The following is an 18,998-nucleotide window of genomic DNA, read 5'->3' as shown; positions in this document are numbered from 1 at the left end:
CCAATATTCTTTTCTTTTTTCTGCCTTTTCTCCCCAAGTCCCCCCAGTACATAGTTGTATATTTCAGTTGTGGGTCGTTCTAGTTGTGGCATGTGGGACACTGCCTCAGCATGGCCTGATGATCGGTGCCATGTCCGCACCCAGAATCCAAATCGGCAAAACCCTGGGCCGCCGAAGCGGAGTGCAAGAACTTAACCACTCGGCCACAGGGCCAGCCCCCATCTAGCTGTTCTTGAGTTATACCCTTTTATAATAAAGCAGTAATCTAGCGAATAAATGGGTTTCTTGAGTTCTGTGAGCCGTTCTAGCAAATTACTCAAACCCAAGAAAGGGGATCAATCTCCAGTTGTCGGAAGTACAGGTGATAACCCGGGCTTGTGACTGGTATTCGAAGTTGGGGGGCAGTCTTCTAAGAGTGAGTCTTTCACCTGTGGGATCTACATCACCTCTGGGTAGACTGTCAGAATTGAGTTGAATTGTAGGACACCAGCTAGTGTCTAGAGAATTTCCTGGATGCATGTGGGGAACAGTTCCCTTCCCCCACACTGGAATTGGTGAACAAAACTAATATAGTAATTTATATATTTCAGGCCACCTAAAATTAGAATATTTATTTTAAAATGTTGAAGACATTAAATGCTGAAGTACTTAAAATTTCTAGAGCTGGAGAAGTAGTAACGCAATTTTCAAAAAATAATAGGTAGATATCACATATATCAAAAAGCAAAATTCAGAAAACAATACTCTGGCTTCCAGCTCTTAGAAGCATATACATTTCCAATTAAGATAGGGTAGAAAAACTACTTATATATTGGTCTAAATACAATATTTACCTTTTGTTGATATAGTGAATCAAAGTATAAATAACATCTCGAAGAACAAAGGCCCAAGCTCCTCCTAAGCCACTTTTTATATCTTTCAGTAATAAGCTAACAAACAGGTGATATATTTTAAGAATTCTGTGCTTTTTATAAATATTATTTGTCTCAGCTGCTTGCACACATATGGCTAGAAGAATTTTCTGATAGGAATCCTAGAAAATAGATATACATTTAGTAAAAACTTGTCTAATCACATATACTCAGTTATAATACATACACATTTTACATTCAAAATAACTAAATTACAGAATTTAGTTTTGGGTTTGATATCGAATGCAAATATTACATTAAGAAAATTACTATCTTAAACTTAAAAAACTATTATGAATTTATTTAGTTTTCAGAGAGTAAACTATAACTAAATAGCATATTCTTCAAATATATATATATTCCCTGAGCCAATATTTGACTAAGGTATCACAAAATTCAGACCTCATAGTAACATATTTCAATTAACACTGACAAGTAAAATACCAAGATATCAACTGATAAATGAGTGCTTCTTCTTAATTTATTCAGATGAATTTTCCATTTGTTTACTTTTTTCTCTTTAAGATGTACTTACACAGATTTTCTAGCTGAAAAAGAAGGAATTCTCCAGTTATTATACCAATAATGTATACTTACAGGGCTTTTGGAAAGAATTTCTACAATGCTTTTAAGCTTGGTTTTATGGCAACTGCTGATATAGGCAAATGTTGCTTTAATCACATGTGATGGAAAATGAGGTGGATTAGGAGCAGGATCCAAATCCCTAAGAGTTATAGGAAAAATGCAGTCATCATTTTCAGAACAAATTTATCAAGAAAAAAGATTTTGTTGATAGACTAGTGAACTTCCAAAAGGAAAATTTAGATTACAATAATCCCAAATTTTAAAATTACTTTTCTACTAAAAAACTAGACTTCTAATAAAATCACAAATGACATATCAGTCCATATGGATCAATCAGAATATTTAAATATCTTTACCCTCTATGACTTAATCAATTTTAAATGATGTGCTTAAGAAATCTTTTATGAAGCTAATGGCAATTCCACAAATGAGCCTCAGTATCACTTCACTTCAGGTCTGAATTACAGCTCTATGCTAGTACTGTGAATGCAATAATATTTTAAGACATAGCAATCAAACCTATTCACATCAAATGAAATGGTAATGTAAAAGCACTTTGGTAGATATTATTACTATTTTATATGCCTAGCATTGTAGGGCAGATAAAAATAGTAAAAAGTGCTTTCAGGTAGTTTACAATTAAACTGGGAAAACAACTAACATTCATATACAACTAAGTGGGTTTCATATCCAAATTAAATTCTAGTACAGTAAGATTCTGATAGCTAACGAGCATGATAAAGAAAACGTGATTTAGAAAGGCAAGTCACAGGTAAAGAGAAGAGAACAAGGAATAATGTGTCAAGAAGAAGAAAATTGCAAGAGACAACAAATAGCACAATGCTCAAATACTACAGAAAGATTGAGAAGAGAAAGGTCATTGGATTTGCAAACAAGGTGGTCAGCTAGAAAGAGTAATTACTATGGAGAGGCTACAGTAGAAGCAGATAGATAATTTCTTCAATTCCAAGGTAGTTATTTTTAAAGAAACAATTTAAAAGCAGAGTACATGCCTAAAACTGAAATAGACATTTGAAGGTCAACCAATAAATCTGCCAAAGAACTTCTGAAATGTAGCTAATGCTGTAAGTATAAAATACCCATACCCTGAAAAGTCACAGAGGTCAGTGCTTTGGCTGGTACCAGAAGTTGCTGGTTCATGTAAGGTCATCAATAACTCCACCACAATCTCTGGTAAATTACTCCTGAATAAATGATCAATCTGCAAAGGTACAAAATTACAATATATATTTAACTTTTTATGTTTGTGATCTTTAAGACAGCTCCAGGGGCTAATGTTACTGCCTCATTTCCAAAATTATTCAGTGACTATAGAAGGAAATAGATGACCAAAGATCTAAGACCTGCAAGACATACAGCTCACTTCACTATTTTCCTGCTATGCAGACAACCTGCAGACTGAGAGGGAGGTCGGGAAATCAGACTAAATAAGACTCCCTTAATCTGACTCTTTAATTTTAAAGAATAATTTTAATTGACTAAGGCTTCAGGTCTAGCATGAAATTCCTCAAACTAATAAATTCCCTGCCAACCCAGTCCCCCACTGATATATATTGCTCCTCAATCTGCATTTTACTCTTGACTTATTTGGCAACTCTATTTGACTTATAAAACTTTACTAGTAAGAATTTCCACTGACTAGCAATAATCATCTTTGCTCCCAGAATGATTTCCCCCCAGGTTTCTACTTGGCTGATATCCCAAATAGCTAAGCTAGCTGAAGCCCACATCTCCTGTCATTTACAGTAGACTAACATCCTCCCCAACAGGAGCAGACTCCTCATCAATCCACTTCCTGCTACAGATAGCCTCACAAAGGACATAAATTCTCTAAATATAAGGAATGCATCTGCTACATTATATCACAACCACATGAATGAGAACCATGAAGTTTTAAAGGTGGATTTATTAGCTCTCCAAATAAGAAATTACAGGGTTCTAAACTAAAAGGCAAATGGCTGATTTACTTAATGCAGAGGGAGGTTTGGAAACACTTTCTAACAATGAAAATATTTTGGAATGTGACAAGAAAGAAACGTAATGGAAAGATCCTAGCCTTTCCCTCAGGCTTATACATCAGTTATCCAAGTCATTATTTCCAAGGTTTCAGCCTTTTAAAAAATCCAGCCTCATTTCAAAGTATATCTGAGATAAAGGACAAATTAGTCAAACTTGATTAATATCAGAGGAAAAATTAATGAATTTCCTTGCACATAAGATGATGACTATCTTCGCTAGTTTCACATGATTCTCTAATAACCAGATCTGTAAAGTTTAGCTAAGGTACATATAAACTGTTCAGATGTCTAGGTATAGCTAAACAATCTTATAATTGTAAATATTTTAGGCATTCAGCAACTGACAGTTTTAGAAGACTCAAAGACTGATAAAAGTTGTACTAACACTTATCAATAGAAAAAAAACTTTAGAAGATTGATTCAGAGAAAGCACATATTAGAGGAAAAAAATTAACTTATAATGACAACTTAATGCTGAATGAAATAGAAACTAATAAGAAATTAATTTATGTCTTTAACCAACAAACTAAGAAATCATTATTTAATTTTAGCCTCTTTCGATTCTGGAGACTGGTGTTTTAATGAGGATTTAATGTAATCACTTTTCCCATCTAGACTTACTTTGACTCTGAAAATTGTTATCTTTTGGTTTGAATACAGAAAAAAAGAACAGTAAGACAAGGCTTGCTCAGAAGTCTAAGCTGGGAGTTTGGGTGGGAGGGTAGAGGCAGTGTCTCTCTCATAAATTCCACAGCCTTTAGAGTGCCAACATTCCGTTCCAACTGCCTTCTGGGAAAGGAGCTCCTCTGTTCACCATTTGCCTCCAGACGGAAGACCTACAACAAGCGCTGACTGGCAATGGTCTATCTAAGCAACTAGAGACTTGCTGTTCCATTTCTTGGTTCAATATAGATGACTGGGCAACAAAAAAAGAGTCTCTTGAAGTTTATCCAATTGTAATTCTAATGTTAACCAAGCTTGGTTAGTCATCCCCTACTTACATTTAAAAAATTTTTTAAAAATTGGAGTGACCAACCCTCTCTGACCTTAAAAAGTTTATATACATGTGTTTTAATATAAGTCGCTTCAAATAATTTTGAATATATATAAATTACTATAAAACAAACAGGAGTTAGATCCATTTTTACTTGGCTCCATCTTTTATCAAATAATGAGTAATCAATATATACTAGGTGGCTGGGATACATCAGCAAAAAGAAAAGAAAAAAATCCTACTCTCACCGTACTTATAGTGGAGAAGACTGATAAAAGACAATGAACATAATTCATAAGTCAATTATATCATATGTTAGAAGGTAATCAGTGTCATGGAAAAAAGAAAGCAGGGTATGGGAACTTGGGATTGTACTTTTCCTTGAAAAGTGAAGGGCTTGATGAGATTGAAGAGGAAAGTACGGAAGATTTTCTATACATTGTTGAGTATCGTTTGAATTTAACAACCAGCTTGCATTCATGTTTTACTGCCAATTAAAATAAATTTTAAAAAGGAAAAAGCAATAAAATTATTCCAAAGTTGAGGGGTTTTTTTAAAATTTCTGATTTTAAACATTTCATTTAAAAGTCAGTCAAAAGGTTGGGGCTGGCCCCGTGGCCGAGTGGTTAAGTTCGTGCGCTCCGCTGCGGGCGGCCCAGTGTTTCGTTGGTTCGAATCCTGGGCGCGGACATGGCACTGCTCGTCAGACCACGCTGAGGCAGCGTCCCACATACCACAACTAGAAGAACCCACAACGAGAAATATACAACTATGTACTGGGGGGCTTTGGGGAGAAAAAAGGAAAAAATAAAATCTTTAAAAAAAAAAAAAGTCAATCAAAAGGCGAGAACACTGTATAACAACAAAAAAAAATTCATGGATTGTCTATGCTAAATAGTGATTACCATATACTAAATTTAACTGCATAAATAATGAATAACTTTAAAATTTTAAAGTCACATCTCAGATCAATTAAGGAATAAAAAGTAGGTAACAGCTGAAGCAATACCTGTTTTCCTAATACATTTTCATCTTTAAGCATATCATAGACTTTGGTAGCAGTCTCTCTTTGCTGTGCCAATCCACTGTCTCCAGTATCCTCATAGGCAAAGTAAGGAAGAATATTTACAAGAATCTTTGGAAAGCAGTCTGTTAGAAGACTTTTCCAATCCTCTTGAATCTGATTAGCAATGGACTTCACCTCATCAAAATCACTTCTAATCACCAGATGTGGAATCAAAACTTTGTAACAAGATCTAAAAGTATAAAAATTTAAACAATACGTTAAACATAATTTTTCAAAGTAAAATTTTATAATATAGTTCTTAAAATAATAAAATGCTTTAATAAGCATTAGAGTATAACTTCATCTAGATCACTGAGCACTTTACACAATTTTATAAATGGAGAAATGAAGTTAAGTAAATTCTAAATAGTCACACTAAAAAATTAGAGATAACAGAATATACCAGTCTAATTCTGTGATCAGAAAACCATGGGAATTGAATTTATATTTATTTCTTCTGCATAATCACTTTATGCAAAATTAGTATAAAATGAAAATGTCAAGCAATTTATGAATTCAAAGAAATGTAAATATTGTTACTGCCGAAATGAATGAATAAGAACCACTAAACAATTATGAACTACCTTCCCATCATCCTGATTCCTAAACATTATTCTTTAGTTGTTCTAAACCTATTTTCAAAATTTTCTTCTCCAGAGTTAGAGTTAGCAAAAGCAATACTTTTACATTAAACTTTAAATCTAATAGAAATAGTAACTAAATGGCTATAGTCAAGCAACAGAAAAGAAAAACAAAGCAAAAATAATCACCCACTAGTTTTATCTTTGTCAAACATTAAAGCTGAAAGGGATCTTAACATCTCCTTGTGTAACTTCCTTACTTTACAGATTAAAAAACCAAGACCCAGGGGCCAGCCCAGTGGTGTAATGGTTAAGTTCGCATGCTCTGCTTCAGTGGCCCAGGGTCTGCGGGTTCGGATCCCACGTGCAGACCTACATATCACTCATCAAGCCATGCTGTGGTGGTGTCTCACAAAACAGAGGGAGGCTGGCATAGCTGTTAGCTCAGTGACAATCTTCCTCAAGCAAAAACAGGAAAATGGTCAACAGATATTACCTCAGAGCCAATCTTCCTCACCAAAAAACAAAAACAAAAAAAAAACAAGCCCTGAGGGTATTTACATGGCTTACCTAAATTCACATGGCTAGTTATTGGCACAGGTAGGACCAGATTCAATATACTTTCATCAAAACAAGCCTTCCTGCCTCTCATACTATACAGCCTCCCACCTGTGTGTGTGTGGGGGGGGGGGGGGGGACTGCCAAACATTATTACCTAATTTTAAATTAAATATATTTCACCTGTGCCATATGTAAACCTACCTATAGAAATCCTCAACTTTTGCGTAGTTTAATAAGATAAAAGGAAAAGAAGATAAACTGTATTCATTATCTCGAAGATTTAGCCATTCCAAAATTAGATAATCCAAATGAGAAGCCATGAAGTCTTCTAAATTTCTATATCCAAAAGTTTCAGAAACTTTCTCTAAAACCTGTAAAAGTCAAAAAGAAGTCAATGCTTTAAGAAAACAAAATAATAAATCATTTAAATCCTTAATACATATTTACAGTATGACGTGGACACATTCATTTAACTTTTCTATACCTTGATTTACTAATCTATGAGATGGGGATAATGAAAGTACCTACTTCAGCAAGACTAATTGAAAAAAATGTATTTACTACAATTATCACAGTGCCTGGAACAGAGGAAACCCTTAATAAATGTTAAATGAATAAAACCAGAAAAATATGTTATAATTTTCAACATCTGATTTTATTTCAAAGGAAGGTCTAACGTAAAATAAAATTCTCAGCCCTAAATTCAAATGAGAAAAACCTAAATGCTATATTCAACTTATACTAATAATTAGGTAGTGTAATAATCTACTTAAAAAAAAAAGGAACTTTTTATTTTAATACTGAGAGGTAAAAGGTTAACGTGTCTAAGACTGATTACCCATAGGTTAGCTTTCTACTGTAAAGCTCCATGGAAACCATGCTGGTAGAATGATAAACGGTTTATCAGACCACTGATCTATCACTGGTTCATCATGTAAAAATCTACAATGGAAAGGCTTGGAAATTTCCAAATGATGAATGCTGAGGTGGTGGAATAGAGCAGAAGTGAACATTCTACAGCACTGTGCTGATGTAATTGCAAGGCTGGACCCTAGTCCTCCTTTCCTAACCATGCAACTTAAAAATATCACAGCTCTGAAGTTTGACTTCTGGACCTGCTAGATCCCAATGTCCCGTCCCAGAAGCCACCAGGCAAAATGCTTGCTACTGCTCTTTTCTCCATGTGTTTCCCTCAATAAATGCTATTCCAGAGAGTCTGGTCTGTATGCTAACAGGTCATTCACCCTTGTTAGTTCAATAAATGCCTTGTGAAATGCTCTTAAACTGAATGTAAAAAATGACACCGCGTACAAGTTATTTAAAGAGTTACTGCTTTCCAATATTCTAAACTTAAAAAATAAAACTGTCTCCAAGTCCCTAATAAGTGCCACTTTAAAAATCTAGCTTAAACTTTTTAAAATGTTTAAGTTACCCAAGGAAGATTATAATAAAAAATATTCATCTACACGTACCTTTTTAACAAGGTGAGGTTCTAATCCATCGTCTTTCACAGACTTGCATAGGGCAAACAAAGCCTGTTTTTCACAGACAGGGCTACAGCATAAAACCACAGCTATCATCATCAGTAAAACAGCTTTTCTATTATAAATATCATCCAAAAGTTCAGGGTTCTCAGCTCTCTGGGACTTCAAAATAATTTTAAAAACAATAATGTAATGTAAATATTTAAACATTACAAATAAACCAAGCAGGCTAAAATCAAAGTACACAGTGACAACACCTAAGCAGCCAGTGAACAGTTTTAAATCCTACAGTGATGGAGCTGACAGTAGAGATTTTCAGAAAATATCAAAGTTTCTAGAGTAGGAAAGACCGCTTTTGACAAGATCTTATGGAAAGAATTGCCAAACATTTCAGTGAAGTAGAAAGCACTTTAATAAAAAAAGAAACTAAGAAGGTGAGAGAGATTAAAAGCTTCTCTTCAACTACCATGTATACCTCCTGAGATGCTTATTTTATCATGATACCCTGATAGTTCTTTATACTTTTAAAAATATTGTCATATATATTATACAAAAAACCCAATAAAATCATGCCACTAATTAGAATAAGTGCTTTTAGTTTAACAATCATTATAATATCCCAAGAGATGCATACATTTTTTGACTAGCTATACTTGACAGAAATTTCTCTTCGCATTTAGAAAACTCTGCTACTCACTGATCCTAGTTCTATTTTTTTGTACAAGAAAATGTCAGGACCTAATTCTGTTACTAAATGGTAATCATTGACATATTGAAAATAGCTATGAGGTTCCCACTAAGTCAACTCCTTCACTTAATCCTTATAAGAAATAGATCTACAGACTCTAACATCCTAGTTAAAAATCTACTTTTACTTGGAACCAAACCCAACATGCTAGCTTCCTCTAAAATGTATAGAAGACCCAAGTTCTTTTTATCAACTTGTTCTAACAGTATTCTTCTATTAATGACATCTAAGACAGAATTTGATTTTTTGATAACTACTACAATGCTGATTCATACTGTGTTCTCAAAATGTAAAACTTCTTAGGTCTTTTTCCAAGTGAACTGCTGTCAGGTCAGTATTTTCCCTTTGCACATGACGAACTGATTTTAAAATGTATATTATCTCTACTAAATTTTTTATTATTTGCACTCACCTTTCCAATCTATTAAAATCCTTTTCTAAATTCACATTCTTTCATGCAACTGTCCTTTTCAATTTTGTGCTATCACGGATTACAAAGTGATTTGATTAACCACCTCATATACTTGTTACAAACAATCAAGGCACAAATAATTGAAAAAATAAATTCAAATACTAAGACAATTTTTGCCATTTTAAGAAAAAAATTCTCTAGAGAAATATGCAAATCACAAGGTTCAGTAACGAACACCAAGATGATTTGATCTTCCCTGTTAGAACATTTTCCTTAATCCATTTCTTCCTATTACCACTATTCCCTGAATTAGCTTTTAGTCAAATCTTTAAAAAAAAGTTTTTTAATTAAAAAAAGCCATTTATAGTCCCATAAAAACTCAGTAAATTTTTTTCCCACAAAAATTCTACATGTGAGTTGAACCAAAAGAAATTGCCATTATTTGACCAATTCTGACCATAAATAAGGCAATTTCAATCAATTCATACAGATGTTTTAGTCTAGCTTTATATTGTAAATGATAGGATACAACTGTCTCAGGCCAACCTTAGTAAAGTATATAAATAAAGAAAGCATGCAATAATAGCAAATAGGCATTAGTAAAATTACCACTTGTCTCATTCCTTCTTGAGCTTTCAAGTATGCATTTTCAAAAGCTGTTTGCTGAAGCTTCAAAGGAAGTGCTTTCAATAACATGGAAGAACTTCCTTGTTCCATATCCTGGAATAATCTTTAAAAAAAAAAAATTAAATAAAAGCAAACAGCGAAATAATTTTTTACCTTAAACTTTACTTTCCAAAGCATAGCACAGGACAAAAATAAATCACTCTATGAGACCTACTAACATACTAGGTCTTCCATTTAAAGAGGTTCAGATCAACTGCTTAATATTAGGGTCTTTACACATACTCCTTTTTTCTCCTAAAACTGAAAAGGTCTCAACAGATCTTTTAGCTTATTGCCCAAACCTGAATAGCCCTGAACTCAAACTAGCCAGAAAAGAAAAACTGTCCTCTGGTCAAACACCAATTAGAAGAAGCCACAGACTCCTATGTCAACCTGTTCTATTATCAATCACCCTGAAAGTGGATAGCTTCATGTGTTGATGTCCCATTTAATTTTTTTTATGTGATGGCGAAGAGCTGATCAGTGCCTTTTGCATTATATCCTATCATATTTAAAGACAACAATTTAATCACTTTTTCCTTTGTGCTTTTTTAGTAATCAAAACTTGAACATTTTTCCGTGTTATTCTGATTCCTCCAGTTTCTCTAACCTCTCTTAAAATAGCCCAGTATTAGATATCTAACAAATAAACAACCAAAAACAATAACAAATACAATGTTCATGCCATTCTTGAATTTATACATTTTTGAATCTTAAGAGATTTTTCAATGCCACCACTACACTGCTTTATTACATTCAACTTAGGGTCCTCAAAAACCCCAGATCTTTAACTTCAGTATATATCTGCTATCTTGTAAGGACCTGAAGTAAAGCACACATTCATTAGCAATCCTTACAATGCACTATGGTCTTACTGAAAAAAGGCTCAAACCTAAGGAGTTAAGACACAAATTCTGATTTACAGAATTTATATCCTAGCTTATATCCTAGGTAAATGTATTAAAATACAATATTTCAATAGTGATAAATGCTATAGAGAAATAAAGCAGAGAGGTCCTTTATTTACAGGGAGTGAGAGGTGGCGAAGGCATAAGTAGGTTGCAATTTAGAGTTTTAAAATCAATTTAATAACCTCATAAACATGCAGTCCTTAAGAAATGAATATTTGCTTCTTCAGGTACTCAAACACAAAACAGATTCCTATGACAGAATCAGTCCAATGCCTAATTGTGTGTTCACTTAAGTAAAAATCATTGTAATCAGCACAATGTAAAATGTGCTAATTTTCGTTTAACATATTCATATAAAATCACAGTAATACCCAAACATTCTATATCTCCCATAAGTTGAAACAGACACACGTCCTTCAACTCAACCACTTACTAGCTATATGGCACGGAACAAGCAATTTTACCTCTCCAAGCCACAAAGTTTTCATTTAAAAATTGGAGAAAATAATAGTATCTAAGTGATAGAGTTGTCAGAATTAAGAGAAAACATAAATGCCGGGCATAGTGCATATGCTCAGTAAGCATTCGCTATTTTCAATACCATTACTGACTTATGATTGCACGAGACACTGCACCGCTATCTGCAGTGTTCCAGACACTTCACAAATACTTGACCCATTACCTGCTGATTGACTCTGCAGCCAACATGCGAACTTGGTGATGATCATCAGCAAGAAATTGTGGAAATACTTCATTTACAGGAAAGTTGTTTCCATTTACCTTAAGAATAGCCCATTTTGAATAAGGATCGGCCTATGGGAAAAAAGTAACTGAGGTTAAATATGAAATATTAAGAGAAAAATCACCCATTAACAAACAGAAACAAGGCCTGCTTAAAAAATTTCAGTGGAGACCTTACTAATGCTTAATGTGGAATAACTCACCTCAAGCAAGGTTTTAAGGCATTTTACCAGTGCCATTCTTACAGAGAATGCGTATTTCCCCTCCTTTGTTAAGCGCCTGAAATAAAGTGTTCCAATGTCAAATAATTATTCCAATAAAAGCACAGTCAAAATAATCACAAGACATTAGGGTTATTCTAGGTTGCTTCTAAAATTTATTTCCTTGCTAAATTTAATTCTCATTATGTGGCATACATCAATATCTCACCTTTCTAAAAAGTGCAGCTAAAAGAAATTAGTTTGAAAAGGAGCTCATTTTAATGTACATTATGTATTTTATAGGATTATGCCTCATGTGGAGGCTATCATACTTCAGCTAATCACATTAGAGTAAACTTGCTTTAAAAGGACAAAAAATCTTAAGTTTTTCTTGTTCTATCAAAGATTTTAAAACCACATTCTATACTGATTCAGAAGTCCTTACAATCAAATGATATGAAGGTTCTAAGTTACATATATATGCTCCTCTGTAAGTATCATGGTGTTACTCAGACTGTGAATATAGGGCATGAAATAACCAGATGATGCTAAGACCAATTTGTTCACTTTAGGAACACGAACAATTCAATTTTAGGCTCGTTGCACTTTGCCTTATTCACCTATAAGTCAAACTTCTTATGTGATTCAAAATTTAGACAGAAATACACTCAACACACTTTAGAAAGCCAAGCCTTAAGCAATAAACAATGTAGTTCTTCAAGTAATTAAGGAGGGAAACACTAATTACATTCTACTATTGTTAAAAGATGTATAAATAATTACATTCGAGAATTAGAAGAAATCACTAACAAAGAAATGCAACATTTGCATTTGTATCCAGAGGTAGCAAAAGAAAAATCAGAAGTTCAAAAAATAGTCTGTTCCTACCAAAATACTTCAATCACTTTTAGAAACCGTTCTTGAGCATCCTTTGTGTTCTCAGCATCCACATTGCCTTGACGTAGGTTCATCACTACATGAAGAACATGGTTTAAAACTGTCTTACAAACATCTTGGTCACGGTGATATAAAGAACACACATTGCTGGAGTGGAAAAAGTTTAACTTCATTATAACAGAATGTATCAATTCTACTAATTTAAAGTGAACATAACATATGGTTTTAATTTCTTACGATAGTGGTTTCAGAAGTTCAACAACATCTCCCATTGGCAAGGAATATTCTTCTCCGGGCAGCTCCTTTAAAAGCACTAGATACTAAGATAGTAGGGAAAACAAAATCAGGGGTTTTTTTCCTAGATCATTTACTTAAATAAGCATATATGTAACCATAAATTCATATATAGATGCCCAGGCACACACACAACAGTGAATGTCTAAAAGATGCAGTACAGCAAAAAAGAGGCTTGAAGTCAAACAGAGCTGGATTCAAATCCCAGCACTACAACCTATTAGTTGTATGATTAAAAAACTTTCATTGTCATCTGAGCCTTTGTACCCTCACCTATAAAATGGTTATAAACCACATATCTAGTTGGATTCATGTGAGGATTAGAGGGAACAAATGTAAAGGTCCAGCACTTATTGTAGGAATTCAATAAATGATAATTGTTAATTAACACTGTTGGGGTTAAAAGCCTGAGCAAGAATCTAAAACTAATACAGTTTTATTAATATAAAACTAATACAGGACATATGGAGTATGTTCCTACTCTCTCAAAATTATGCTTGGGGATAAAAGTTTAATGGTCAAAAACTATTCTATTAATGAATTTTGGAAAGCAGAGATAATCATGGGCAGGAAAGAAGTCAAATACCCTGACCTCTCTTCCTACGAGGCAACCTCGTAAGGCTCTCTATGGTACTATGGATACAAAGGGCTGTGCAGTAACTATCAGTTATAATGGAGGTTATGACTAGGAAGCCAGTTTCTGAGAGCTACCCAATAATGTTCCACCTGTAGTAGGAAATCAGAAGACTTTTTTCCCTATCTTCTGTATATAGAAAAATATTTCTCACTCCTTCTCAAATATTTTAAAAGAACATTAAATTGGACCATTTTAAATATTTGCCATGAGAGTCATGTGTGATGTTACCGAGTGTCTTGAAGTAACTTTAAACATCAAAGTCTCAAGAAAGTATACAGTCCTCCTCATGGGTGGGGGCTGGAGCCTCGACTAGAGTTTTTGTCAGGGTTGAAACCAAGGGCTCAAACAGAGCTCAATCAAGTATGTTTGCCAGGGCTAGGGCCTCGACCAGCATGTTCACCACGGCTAGAATATGACCAGGGATCTTACCAGGGACTCAATCTGCATGTTTATAACAGGTTCTAATTAGGGTATCACCTGGCTTGTTTGCCAGTTTGTTGGCACTAGGGACATGACCACGGACTCACCTAGCATACTGGCTGGGCCAGGGGCTCTCCCTGTGTGTTCGGCAGTGCTGGGACTAAGGAGATGGCCCACATAGTTGGGAAGTTAGTTACATATAAAAATATTGAGTAAACAAATAAATGCATTGAGGCTAAATGAGAAGCCAGGTTTCTTACTGCTGAAAAATGGAGCCACAAATACAGAGAAAAAACAAATAAACCCTGTGATGTTGGAGTGGAATTGGAGATACCTATAAGAAGATGGATAGATAGATTGGGGTAGGGCAAGAGGGGGATTACTTCTATAATATTCTCACCAAAGTCTAAGTCTAAATCTAATCATGAGGAAACACGATAAACCCAAAGTGAGGGATTCTATAGAGCAAGTGGCTGTACTAATGAAAAACAGGAAGGTCATAAAAGATAAGACTAAGGAACTGTTCCAGATTGAAAGAGACTGAAGAGACCTGATAACTAAATGCAATGATGATAACATTGATGATAATACTGTGGGTATATAGGAGAATATCATTGTTTTTAGGAAATACACACTGAAGAATAAGGGGTCTCATGTCTGCAATTTAATCTCAAAATGGTTCAGAAAAAAAGATGTCTATGTGTGTGCGTGTGGAGAGAGAGAATAAGGCAAACATGGCAAAATGTGAACTGCAGAAGCTTGTGAAGGGAATATGGAAGTTCTTTGTAGTACTGTAACTTTGCTGGCACTTTGAAATTACATCCACAAAATTTAAAAGCATGCAAACTAAGGTCAAGTCAAGATTCAGACTTCAACTATAATATTATGTAAGTATTATTTTTACATTCAGAATTTGTGGCCTAGTTTAAAATAATTTATAATAGTTAATTATATCTAAAGAGAACAAATCTATCCAAAGTCTATCCAAGTTTTAATGTTTCAGTATCCACCTAAATTTTTTTATAGCACAGTAAAAGAAAAAGTGTATTTTACAACTAGTCTCAGATTCATTTCTCAAGAAGCAATTTCACGTTTTCAAAGGTACAAAGGTACTATGTGATTCTTCTATGTCAGTCCATTACATTTAGCCAGCAACATGAGACAGAATTGAAGAGCTTTTTCATTTCACTTAACTCACCATGTGTAGGTGGAGAGATTTAGCAGGGTCTAGCATGCTAGAATCAAGTAACATCAACAATTTCCTCCGAATATCAGCTGCTCTAAATGACACAGTATTGGTCTGAGCACTAGTTACACACATACACAAGAACTTGAGCATGTCTAAAAAAAGTAGATCTTGCTTTGACAGATGTTCTTCAGCTAAAGGATTTATGGCACCTACAAATAAAAAGGACTTATTAAGACTAAGAGAGGGGCAAAACAACCAGATACATTGAACATTAACTCAAATATCCTCCCCTCTACCAAAAAAAAAAAGAGATAAAAGTATATAGAAAGTAAAATTATGGTGAAATTGATTACACACTAAAAGATTCAAAATTCTTCATAAAAGGTTACACTAGGATTCTGTCATCAGAAAATAATCTATGGAAAAATCTATATAGACATTCACTGTAGTACTACTAATTATAGGGAAATAGAAAGAAATCTAAGTTTATGACAATAAAAAATAGTCAAGTAGATTATAGTATATATGTTAACTGGAATACTACAAAGCCATTAAAAGGTAGGATTTCTAATGCAAGTAGCTACATGAAAAAAACTTACAAATAATGTTAAAACAGACAAGGTATAAAAAGTCATCTGAATGTTGATGCTGATTACAATTCTGAAAGGGTCTATAGGGAAATAACAGAAAAAGGTTAAAAGTGATGGGATTATGGGTGCTTTTTCACTCTCCTGCTTTCTATTTTCAAAATAATCTAACATATGGTTCTACTTCTTTAGTAATTATTTAAATTCCTCCCATGAAGAATAAAACAGGAAACTAATAAATTCAATTAAAAATCAGAGAAATCTATAGTGTACACAGGGGAACAATCCTAACAGACTACACTGAGGGAAAATGAAATGGGCATAAAATTGGTATCTATGAGGCCATTTGTAATACCAAGTCAACATGAAGAGATAAAAGAAATCCTAATCAGTAAATACGTATTTACCGACAGTACTTTGGTTCTCTCCAGATTCATTTGCATCACCAACACTAACAGTAGGGCAATCATCAAATAGATTCATGGAGGACTGATCCTCCGTCTCCATCAGATTTTTATCAGTATCATCTTGCATTGATTCTACTTCTCCATAGTCAAATGGCTTTTTGGTAAAAGATGCCTTCAAAGAAGAGAGAGAAAGATGTTCAAGTTGGCTTCTTTCAGAAGCATGTTGTAATTAAAATTCACCTAATCAAACAATTCAAGATTTGTATGCCTGAACACTGCAGTATTATTTCTATTAAATGTCTAACAATAGGAAAATGGATAAACTTTAATATGCCTATGCAACAGAATAATATGCAAATTTTCAAAATAATTTCTTACATTAAGAAGCTTTACAACACCCCAAATTGATGAGGGTGTAGGGAAAAGTATAAATTGGCACAACTGTTTTGGAGGAAAGTGACAATATTCACCAAAAAATAAAATTCATATTCCTTCTGAAGAAGCAATTCCATTGCTAGAATTTATTCTACATCCTTCATAGGCACAAATAAAAGTAGACACAAGTATGAGAATCATTACCACGGAACTCTTTCTAATGAAAAAAACTAGAAACCACTTAAAATGTTAATTAAGATCAGATGGGCTAAAAATACATATATATACTATTCCTATATAATGAGATACTATGCTACTGCCAAAAAAAGTAAAGAAGAGCAGTAAGAAGCAACATGGAAAAATGACCAAGATTTATTATTAAGTGAAAATAATCAAGTTACAGATTATTTTCTCATTCAATACACATTTGAGTGTCTACCACATGTGCTAGGCTCTGTTCCAGACAAGAGTATTTGTAGCATAAGCCCACTTGCATGGAAAAAAAATACCACGATAAGAATATGTTGTCTGGCAAGGTTTTTGTTTTTATTTTTAAGGATAGAAAATTATTTTGAATTCTGGTACAGTGTTACACAGAAAGAGGTATGCACGTGGATGATTAGTTCCCTATCACTGTCTATTATTATTTATTGAAAAACTAAAAGCCAAGCACTATGCAAGGGACTGATATTAAGAAGCAATCAAATATATTCTCCCCTAAAACCAAATAACTTTAATTTCCACATTTAAAATATATAAGATGCCATGTATTGTGAGATGTATTTAAAAGATTTCAGTGAAAAAAAAATCATCTTAGAATCAATGAAATACAGTAGTAAAATAGGCAGCATACTTACTAAACTTCTACAAATATCAGCAATATCATTCATTAGCTTTGATGTTAACAATCGTAGGAAAAAGCCAGATGCAATCTTATTTGGACTGTGCTATTATTAAGACAAACAAAAAACCAAGCAAACAAAGAAATAAAAACAATTATTCTTGGTAGATACTTTCTCTATCATGAATGAAGTGTACATTTTCTTTTACACTGTCATAAGAAGCATAGATAAAAAGTTTACTATTTATTATTATTATTATTCATTAAAAAGTTTACTAAGAAGCATAGATAGAAAGTTTACTATTAGGGCCAAGATATAAATTGCTTCAAAAACACTAACCTATTCTCTTAGATTAATAATAACTATAGCACATATCTTTCACTATGCATAAACATTAAAGTAAAATACCAGCCATTGACCCTAAACATAAGCAAGCAATAACTGTAAGTTAGAGTTTATTTTTCCACTTCTCTCCTTTCCCACTTACAGCAGAACACACACTTCAAAACCAAAAACATACGCTGATAATCTTGATATATGGCCATGTACTTAATATTAGGTTTCAAAAATGTTTTTTCCAATTACTATCAACACTCTGGCCTGGCTCAACTACCCCTCAGGCCTGCCTCCAAATCAAAACAAAGATTACACACAGTAGCACTCTTTCTACCAAATAATATACAAGACAACCTGGGCAAAAGAGAGCATAATGTAGGTGCTGGAGTTGTTTATCTTTGTAGTGCTCACTAGTCCTGGTATAGTGATATGCATATCACATGGCTAGGAGTCAAAAAATTTTTATTAAATGAAGGAAAATAAGCTGGCAATAAAAGTCACCTATGTAGTTGTACATAAAAGTGGTAAAATAATCTCAGAAACCCTCCTGAAATGGTGAAATTAGTTTCATGAGCAACTCAAGATTACCTATTGCTTTATTCCTCTAGATACTACCTTTACTTACAATTTTAAATCAGTGTATAAACTTATAAATGGACCAAAAAAACAATAACAACACCAACCAGTTATCAACCTCCTGGATAAGCTACACTGCCAAGTAAGAAGAACATCTTACCTTGGTACAGTTACACAAGCAACTTGTACATAGATGCATCATATTTCTCAGTGAAACAATTCTAGATTCTTCATTTGTCTTATTTGTAAACAGAGTGATACTTTCTCCTGCACACTGCATTAGAGACTATTAAGAATAAAAGAAGGAAAAATCCAAATTCTAGTTAAAATTATAGTTCAATGATTGCTTTTTAAAGTTTTACTTAAGAGGTAAAATTAGGGGGCAAGTCCTGGGGCCGAGTGGTTAAGTTCGTGTGCTCCACTTCAGGCGGCCCAGGGTTTTGCCAGTTTGAACCCTGGGCGCGGACATGGCACTCCTCATCAAGCCATGTGGAGGCGGCATCCCACATGCCACAACTAGAGGGACCCACAACTAAAAA

At 33.8% G+C, this 18,998-nt stretch overlaps 1 protein-coding gene across 3 annotated transcripts in view; it reads right to left on the bottom strand.

The window, feature by feature from the left end:
* The window catches only part of ATM (ATM serine/threonine kinase), a 116,023-nt gene that overhangs the window by 66,732 nt on the left and 30,293 nt on the right, over positions 1-18,998 (bottom strand). For all 3 annotated transcript variants that reach the window (XM_046686306.1, XM_046686304.1, XM_046686305.1), the window contains exons 16-30: positions 18,620-18,745; positions 17,563-17,652; positions 16,331-16,502; positions 15,346-15,545; positions 13,034-13,116; positions 12,788-12,943; positions 11,903-11,978; positions 11,641-11,771; positions 9,991-10,111; positions 8,210-8,383; positions 6,939-7,108; positions 5,539-5,785; positions 2,603-2,718; positions 1,509-1,635; positions 834-1,033 (exon numbers count right to left, since the gene is read on the bottom strand). In XM_046686306.1, coding sequence (XP_046542262.1) covers positions 834-1,033; positions 1,509-1,635; positions 2,603-2,718; positions 5,539-5,785; positions 6,939-7,108; positions 8,210-8,383; positions 9,991-10,111; positions 11,641-11,771; positions 11,903-11,978; positions 12,788-12,943; positions 13,034-13,116; positions 15,346-15,545; positions 16,331-16,502; positions 17,563-17,652; positions 18,620-18,745 — 2,189 coding nt within the window. The remainder of the gene's footprint in view (positions 1-833; positions 1,034-1,508; positions 1,636-2,602; positions 2,719-5,538; positions 5,786-6,938; positions 7,109-8,209; positions 8,384-9,990; positions 10,112-11,640; positions 11,772-11,902; positions 11,979-12,787; positions 12,944-13,033; positions 13,117-15,345; positions 15,546-16,330; positions 16,503-17,562; positions 17,653-18,619; positions 18,746-18,998) is intronic.

The sequence above is a fragment of the Equus quagga genome, chromosome 14 (assembly GCF_021613505.1).
Source record: "Equus quagga isolate Etosha38 chromosome 14, UCLA_HA_Equagga_1.0, whole genome shotgun sequence".
Classification (NCBI taxonomy): Eukaryota; Metazoa; Chordata; class Mammalia; order Perissodactyla; family Equidae; genus Equus; species Equus quagga.
Note: the sequence above shows the minus strand (reverse complement) of the source record. Positions and strands in the feature narration are given on the sequence as shown.